The 9,068-nt window shown below is 38.6% G+C and overlaps 1 protein-coding gene across 1 annotated transcript in view; it reads right to left on the bottom strand.

The window, feature by feature from the left end:
- Window positions 1-5,034: 5,034 nt before the first annotated feature.
- The window catches only part of LOC134740887 (integrin beta pat-3-like), a 394,139-nt gene continuing 390,105 nt past the window's right edge, over window positions 5,035-9,068 (bottom strand). Inside the window, exon 9 of the mRNA XM_063673540.1 lies at window positions 5,035-5,156. Within this exon, the coding sequence (XP_063529610.1) occupies window positions 5,035-5,156 (122 nt within the window). The remainder of the gene's footprint in view (window positions 5,157-9,068) is intronic.

Genomic DNA, 9,068 nt, shown 5'->3' with positions numbered 1-9,068 from the left:
TCGTCAGCGTTGTAGCGCGGCATTACGTTTGTTTATCAAAATTTTCTTACGCTATTAAAACTTCCATCAGCAAGGCTTTAAGGCTTAATGAACACGTTATCGGGGGCGGACGGCAAAGTTCTCGAACTCGGTTAACAATGCGAGACAAAAGGCAAAAGTTGTGAAGGTGTAGTGTAGGAACAATTGAGGGTTAAGCGACTATACAATATATTTAACTTAGCGACCCGCCCCGGCTTGGCACGGGTTAAGGATTACTCACGTTAGACCGGGCCGTGTCCGGGCCGGAGCTTCCGCCGCTTATTTTTTATGACATGACAGGTGGTCACGTGATGCTTTCCATAGAAGACGAAGCGCCGGAAGCTCCGGCCCGGACACGGCCCGGTCTAACGTGAGTCATCCTTAACCCTTAATAAATTATACACCTAAACCTTCCTCAAGAATTACTCTATTGATAGATGAAAACCGAATGAAAATCCGTTCAGTTTTTGAGTTTATCGCGAACAATACATACAGGCAGACGCGGCGGAGACTTTGTTTTATTTATAAGATGAATTGCATACAAAACAGTACCCGAATTACGAGTCACTGACAGTGTCAACAGTGTCAACACTGCATATTCGGGTTCAAGAGGTTTTATGTTTATTAATTAGGTGTTATAGGGTAACTATGATTGTAGACAATTAAATTTGTCCTCACCAAAAAGTTAAAAACCGGCCAAGTGCGAGTCCGACTCGCGCACGAAGGGTTCCGTACTATTACGCAATAAACGGCAAACAAATTACGTTTGTTGTATGGGAGCCCGACTTAAATATTTATTTTATTCTGTTTTTAGTATTTGTTGTTATAGCGGCAACAGAAATACATCATCTGTGAATATTTCAACTGTCTAGCTATCACAGGCATGAGATACAGCCTGGTGACAGACGGACAGACAGACAGACAGCGAAGTCTTAGTAATAGGGTCCCTTTTTTACCCTTTGGGTACGGAAACCCAAAAATCAGAAAAGTGTGGTTTGTTTCAATTAAATACGACGGTGATGATCAATCAACAGTTACTGAGTGTGCAGAATTAGTTCTGCTCACGTCTCATGAATCACCCTGTATATGCAAATCCCCAATTACCTGATGGCAGGGAATATTTATTAACCGACATTGATTCACCGACCCTCTGAATGACGCCCCATTAATTTAAAATTGACTTTTAAAAATATTTTTCTAATTAAACTCGGTTTCCAAAAGTCGGGGGAGGGTTTTGCCCAGGGGACATTATAGGTTCCCAAGGATATCTTTTTTAATCAAGTGTTAAATGCGCAAAAAATATTAAATTCAAACGCGTGACCTGTGAATTGAACTAACCTATGAAGAAAGAGTTCGGTTATATTCCATGCTTCGAGCCAATGAGTAAGAAAGAAAAAGATTTATAGAACTTTTTACCTCTAGGCACAGGGCGGACACGCTATACATCAAAAATCACTCGCGTTTCTATGTGTGAACGGCACGTCCGTACACGCGTCATGCGTGTAAGTAAGCTGCTTAAAAATAGTACTGAGAGCACGTCAGAAGTCCGCCAGATTTCTGTCGAGGGGCAAGGTAATTCGAGTCGGGGTGGGGCGGTGCGCGTGGCCGTTCTGTATGATAATACTATTACTTAGTCTTATTCTGTGCTCTAGGTGAATTTACTACCTAGTAGATTAGATTAGATTAGATGATTTATTTCATGAAAAACAATTACATTATAAGTTTGCATTAATGTCAAAAATATTAGAATTTCTATCATGATCGTTAAAATAATAATGAAAATAACAACAATACTAATGAAATAAAATTATAGCTCCAATAAGGATTGTCAACACAATTAGAATAAGAGTAAGTATGTAAATACTTACAAATCCAAAATAGAAGTAAATTTACAATGTCAAAACTTACAATAAACATTTTTATTCTAGAAAGTTTCTAGACCAGTATTTTTTATACAATTTTGGTGTTTGACGATCCTTTTGTGAATTCTTATTATTAAGTTTGACATATCTATAATAATTCAATGTTTCTAAGAATAATAATAACTGCATCAATAAATTGCTCTGATATTTAGATTAAGGTAATATTTAAAACTTGACAATTTAAAAGTGCTTGTTGCTAGGTCTATTGGAATAAAGATTATATTGACTTTGACTTTGAAACAATAAAAACCCAACACACAAGAACAATAAAAATAGAAAATAAATAATAAAAATTCAATTAATCCCAATGGGAACAGTGGTTACATTGTCAGTAGGTATAAAATAATACAAATAATAACTCCCAATAAGAATCGTCAACACACAATAATAGAAACAATGAAATAGTATTATCTCCCAATAAGAATCGTCTTCTATCGTCGTCTAAGTATGCTAAGTAAATAAACTAACTCATTAATAAAGGTGAAGTTTAATGACAGCTTGTAAAATTAGCACAGCTAAGTGTCCTTGTGAAACAATTGTCTGCCGCCGGCGCTGTAATATGCAAATCCCCAATTACCTGATGCCAGTGAATATTTATTATCCGATATTGATTCAACGAACCTGATTTTATCGCCTACTTATCCGATGGAAGAAAAGAGAGTAATGTTTTTCACTGTTGCAATTTTTTTCACCGAAATTGTGTATTCGAATTATTATTTACTAGCTTTTGTCCGCGACTTCGTCTGCGTAGAGTTAGTAATTTGAGTAGCTTATCTTTTATATACAAACGTACACCCCCCTTTTCACACCCTTAAAGGATGATTTCTGGGATAAAAACCACCCTATGTTTCCCCGGGACTCAAGCTATCTCTATACCAAATTTCAACTAAATAGGTTCAGCGGTTTAAGCGTGAAGAGGTAATAGACAGGCAGACAGACACACTTTCGCACTTATAATATTAAAGTATGGATTATACACGTAATTTTAAAAAACCGACCAAGTGCGAGTCGGACTCGCCCACCGAGGGTTCCGTACTTTTTAGTATTTGTTGTTATAGCGGCAACAGAAATACATCATCTGTGAAAATTTCAACTGTCTAGCTATCACGGTTCATGAGATACAGCCTGGTGACAGACAGACGGACAGACGGACAGCGGAGACTTAGTAATAGGTTCCCATTTTTACCCTTTGGGTACGGAACCCTAAAAAAGGTAGCATTATTTTAGACAATTTATCAATGTGCGCGGTAGAATATTGTATGCGTGGCATTATCTGCGTAGAATAATCGCAGACAGCTTAGCTAAGCATTTAGCAGCACATCAGCCTATTTAAGAACGTTTCTTTCCCCGAACGCAACTAATGTGCGGGATCACGCAACCCGCACATCAGCTAGTGTTAGTAGGAACTCGAGCCAGAGAGCCTACGGCGAACCACGTTCGCCTCTCTGTGGCACTTGTATTTTTTACGTAATTGTGACAGGGAGGCAACACGTCGAACGTGGTTCGCGGTAGTAGAGTCTAAACTTAAAGAACTTGACTCGTTTTTACGAAACTGTGCAAAGAAAAACTCAAATATTTTAAGTCCCGAGTCGAGTCCTTCATTGAGTCTTTTAAAGCACAACTCAAAACGACTCCGTCAAATAATTTATAGATCTCATCTATATATTAATACCTACTAATAGCAATAAAGATAAAAACCGGTCAAGAGAGAGTTCGTTTAACTCGCGCACCGAGGGTTCCGTACAAACTTTAAAGTTTCTCATCACTACTATTAAGATTTTAAAAGCACTAACCGTATTTTTTTACGAGATTCAGCTTAGGTAAGGTACCGACGCCATTACATGCGCACGCGATCTTTTCCCACTCTGTCAACATCTAGGGATTGACACCGCTAGGTGTTGTCGTAAGTTTCGATTTTCCGGTTAATAGTATAAAACAAAGTCGTTTTCCGCTGTCTGTATGTCTGTCCCTATGTATGCTTTCTTTAAAACTAGAGTTTAGAAATGTTTCTCATGTATATTACAATTAACTTGAAGGAAATAGAAAAAAGTTATTTCAACCAAAATCTTCCGATTTCGTCGAACTGACAGAACCCGATTAAGTTTGCTTTTAAGGAAATTGTGAGGGCGACGGCCTCGATTGGTGAAATTAAATCTGTTGTCACTTTTCCGGCACCGGAAATTAGAGGTTCCACGCGAAAAAATGTACTTCCGGCCGGAGGCAATTAGGTATCATCTTTATTTACAACAATGGGCTTTTACTGATTTAAACTTTTGTGATTTTTTGACGGCTCGGTAGTTGAGTTGGCAAGTAACATTAGTTAGCAGAAAGCTACGAGTAAGGTGGCGAGGTGATCGAAATTATCTGACCACAGCTTCATTGTAAAGGTAACATTTGGATTCAAACTGCAGCAGTCACACTGGTGCAACCCAAATTCGAATGTTACCTTAAAAAAATATAGCGTACAGATGTAGTTTAATCCTTATATCATCGTATTTTCACGGTAACGTAAGAACGTGCCATGCTATTTCAGTCAGTCCCAGTAAAAAAGTACTGAGGTTGACTGAAGTAGCATGACAAATAGGTACGAACGTTTTCCAAGAAAATACGATGATAAAAGATTAGTGTAGATTAGACTACATCTGTAGTGACCTACTTGAATAGTTCCTGTTTGCGATGTTTTTTTTATAAAAGGATAACTAAATTAACTAAGACTAAGAATATTTTTAGACTAAGACAGAATATTTTGATACATCGGCACTATGGTGTAGGTCTGCCAAGGAGTGGAACGCCCTGCCCGAGTTTGTGTTTCCGCATGAGTACAATTTGGAGCTCTTCAAGGCAAGAGTTAATAGGTATCTCATAGGTAAGCGTGCTCCACCGTAGACCACATCATCACTTACCATCAGGTGGGATCGTGGTCAAACGACTGCCTATTCATCATAAAAAAAAAAAAATACTATACTACTGGATATAAATATAAATATTTTGTGCAGAAACAGACTTTCTAACCAACTAATTCTATGTTCTTTAACTCCTTTCACAAACTTGGCCAAGTTTATATTTAGCGAACTGTGCACGCTCAAACCATATATCACCAAGTTTCCAGGAGCACGGAAGTTGCACCGCCAAGTCCGCTGACCAACACGGTGAACGAGAATTGCAAAGCAGCTGCACTCGAGTTGTTTACCGTGTAGCGTAGTGATGTGCTGTTCTTGTTAAGGAAATACTGCCATTATTTGTATTATTGTGGATAAAACCGTCAGTGCACTCATACATGTATTTTGTCATTAACCCTATTCCAAGCCGGATTAATCTACAAGGTTTTCCCAAAAAATCCAAACATATTCCAATCCAGCTTTGATGATTCATTTAAAGACAAGTTACATTTCCCGAAACTGCAATCTAATTTGAACCTTAAATCGGAATGCTAAAGTTGAAATTATATCGGCGCGTATGTGGTCGATAAATGCCTGGAAAAGGGTTAAATATAGCGAAGGGCCATAAGCATGACACTAGTAATATATACATTTTCTGGCAGTGACCGATATTTCTATCGGCGAAACCCATACATTTTTTATATATCAAGAGTTCCCGGCAAGCTCGGCTGAATTTCACCTTCCCATACAAACGCGAGTATCGTTCCCATTTTTTTTTTATTAATTCAAAAAATTTACACAGCATTACAGCGAACTAATACACTGAGAAATTTATAATAGAAAGTATTGGTCATGCTCATGTATGATCGAGCTCACGACACGATCTTGTTGACGTCTTAGAGGTGTGTAATTTTAGTTTTTGAACTCTACTGTATCTACTTGGTAAGTTTACCGTGGTATTCACTCTACAATACGTCAGCGCTCATCAAGCGTTGTCACCACAATCAATCAATCTTTAAGTAGTATGGCTCCATCGGTACTGTCGATGATTTCGCCCACGTCAAAGTGGGATCCACGTGGGATCGAATTAATATTTCTAGATTTTCTTCAGCCAGTGTACGGTAAACAAAATTATGGGCCTCTAGGGCTCTAGCCAGACACGGTTAGAGGTAGAAATACCAAATGCTCTTAGAGCACGACGTTGTTCGGTAGTTATTGTTGTTGTTGTCTCGTAAAACCGATAGCTGGATTTTACGAGAAGCACGTGGACTATCGGCCGTTGACTCCAAAATGGTGGTTAAACACGCTTTGAGATTAATTCTCCATTCACTGTACACTACCAAATTAGATTACTGTATAATAAAACTATCGATATTACACTTTAAACAATATTAATGAACAAAAAATAAAGGAATTAATCACGAGGCTACTTAACTATCAAGATGGCGTTCGAACCGGAAGTCCCGTTGTCACCACAATGCCCGCCTTTAGCAACTAACATGGCGCCTAGAACCGGACCAAAACAAGTCGGATTGGCGTTTAAATACTCGCCCGTGATTGGTTAGTTCGACCGGAGTGTCAGTTTTGACAATTATGTTGCTAGATTTGATGTCTGTACTTATATATGATGATAAAATATGAAAGACTTCCGGTTCGAGCGCCATCTTGATAGTTAGCATCGTGATTAATTACTTTGTTTTTTGCTCATTAATATTGTTTAAAGTGTAATATCGATAGCTTATTATACAGTAAACTAATGTGGTAGTGTGCAGTGAATGGAGAATTAATTTTGAAGCGCGTTTAACCACCATCTTGGAGTCAACGGCCGGTAGTCCACGTGCTTCTTGTAAACTCTAGCTATCGATTTACAAGAGCTAACAAATCACCGTACACTGTCTTGTACAACCGTACAATTTTTGTCGTTTTTAAACCTCTTAATACCTTGATACTGGCGAAATAGTCCCACTGGGCTGAAGCCATAATTTTAAAAGAAGAAGAAGAAGACTTATATATGATGGACAAGGGTCCAGTTAGGTATGTGTTTTATCAGTGCATGGCTACGAACAAAATCAATAGGTGGTCAAACCATCCACGTTATCAAGAGGTTTTAGCAATACGGGATAACTAGATTTTTACGTAACATTTATGAGACGTTTTGGTACTGATATCTGAGTTCTATCGCTGTGTGATGAATAAAGACATACATGAGTAGTTTTTCAAGAACATAATTATTAAGAATATGTTAAAAAAAATCATGCTCACCAAACAAATCATCAGCTTCGTAAGCAGGATAACTGCCAACTAAAGTAACTAAACCAAAACGGTAAAAATATTGCTGGTTTCCACCCCCATCCCGCTCTGACTGTGAGCTGCAAACCTTTCGTATTCAACTTTCAGTTCCGGCTCACCATACTGGTTTCATGACTAACGCTGCGTCTTACGTAAGCGAACAACTCGCGGACGCGAAGCGCGTTCGGCGTTCACGTTCGCAACGAGATCGCCCACGTAGGACAGTTCTATAGGTATCAAAGGATTGATTCACCCCGCGCGTTACCGACGTTCGCGTTTTGTCCGCCAACGTAGTACGCTGCGAAATTCCTTTGCTCGGCTGTCCAGGTGAGTCGTCGTTGGTTGACTGGTAGAGAATGCCTTTAGGCATTAAGTCCGCCATCTTTTTTTATACCACGACGGTGGCAAACAAGCATACGGCCCGCCTGATGGTAAGCAGTCACCGTAGCCTATGGACGCCTGCAACACCAGAGATATTACATTCGCGTTGCCGACCCTTTAAAAACCTGTTTGTACATTTTTTTTGTATTTTGTGCAATAAAGTTTGAATAAATATTTTTATATTTTTATTTTTTGAAATCGCGAAGCGTCTGGTTGACGTAACTGGTGACCGAAGAGCTGGCGGCTTTCTCGCACAACGTATCAGCATTGCGATACAGCGGGGAAATGCCGCCAGCATCCTTGGTACAATGCCTCGAGGGCCTATTTTAGATTTAAGCTAATTTATTTTAGTTTAAATTCGATTAAATTAGATTTAAGCTAGTTATTAATTTCGCTTACGTAGTACCACTGTATATATCTTGTATGTAAATAAATAAAGTTTATTTTTATTTATTATACGCAATATTCTCGAGAACAACGCATCACTATTTTACTCAAAGCATTGTAGGTACGCCCAGATTACGGCAAACTCAAACTTGGCTCGAGTGAGTGTGAGTTTAAGAAGCTATTATGATGTATGGTTGTTGAGTTTTCCATTATCTGTTATCCTACATTGTCTGTGCACCTTTCTGAAATAAAATTTACAAAGTCACCGTTCGTTTTGAGTGTATACAATCAACTTACAGACTATGACACTTTTGCACTTTTAAAGCGTCACAAAAGCGTTGCAAGAAAAACTAGTAAATGACTTAACTCGGTAACAGTCTTATCGGACCGTGTTCCTGGCCGTCGTGTTCCCGTAGCTTGGAGCGATGTTCTAATTTTTATGTGATAGCCAGCTACGACCCGCCTGATGGGAAGCCGTCACCGTCGCCTATGGACATAACGAATATAGGAGAAGCCAAACGAGAGAAACGTCGGGATGTATTATAAATTCAATATACGCGATATAATCCGTTTCCATAGTTTTATTTCATAGGAGAAGCCACTTAATGCTTTCTCGACCTTCGAGAACCTTAAATACCCGCTTTTCATAGAATTTTGTCAGGATTAAATGTGGTATTTTCTATAAAAAGGGACCTTATTGTCGATGGCACTTACGCCATTATAAACGATGCTCCGAAATAAATACAATGCCGCGCGACGCTGTGCGGCGTAAGCGCCATCGACAAGGTCCCTTTTCATAGAAAATGCCCCAAATATAAAATATAATAAGATTTTCATATTCATTCGATTCGGGAAATGCAATGATAATTTAAATTTAAAATACTGCTTTAAGTAGTGCTTAATTGTTTTTGGAATATTGAGTTTTTATGATTATAGAGAAGCCATAGCAAACAATAAAATTGTCGCAATCACAACCTGTAACGCGACCAAAACGTTGTAAGCGCTGTAAAATTCATGGCGCTTACGCGTTCAGGTCGCGAGATTCACACTCCGCTTCTATGGTTTGTTGTTGAAACAACAACTCGTGGCACAAATTACTGGTTCCCTTTGCCGGTTCTATTTAGTAATAATAATTCAATGTCTTGGAAAGTTAAAAAGGTCATTTTATCGAGACATTTAAATTCAATTTGAC

The sequence above is a fragment of the Cydia strobilella genome, chromosome 4, assembly GCF_947568885.1.
Source record: "Cydia strobilella chromosome 4, ilCydStro3.1, whole genome shotgun sequence".
Classification (NCBI taxonomy): Eukaryota; Metazoa; Arthropoda; class Insecta; order Lepidoptera; family Tortricidae; genus Cydia; species Cydia strobilella.
The sequence above is the reverse complement of the archived record's forward strand: the minus strand, read 5'-3'. Positions and strand labels throughout refer to the sequence as shown.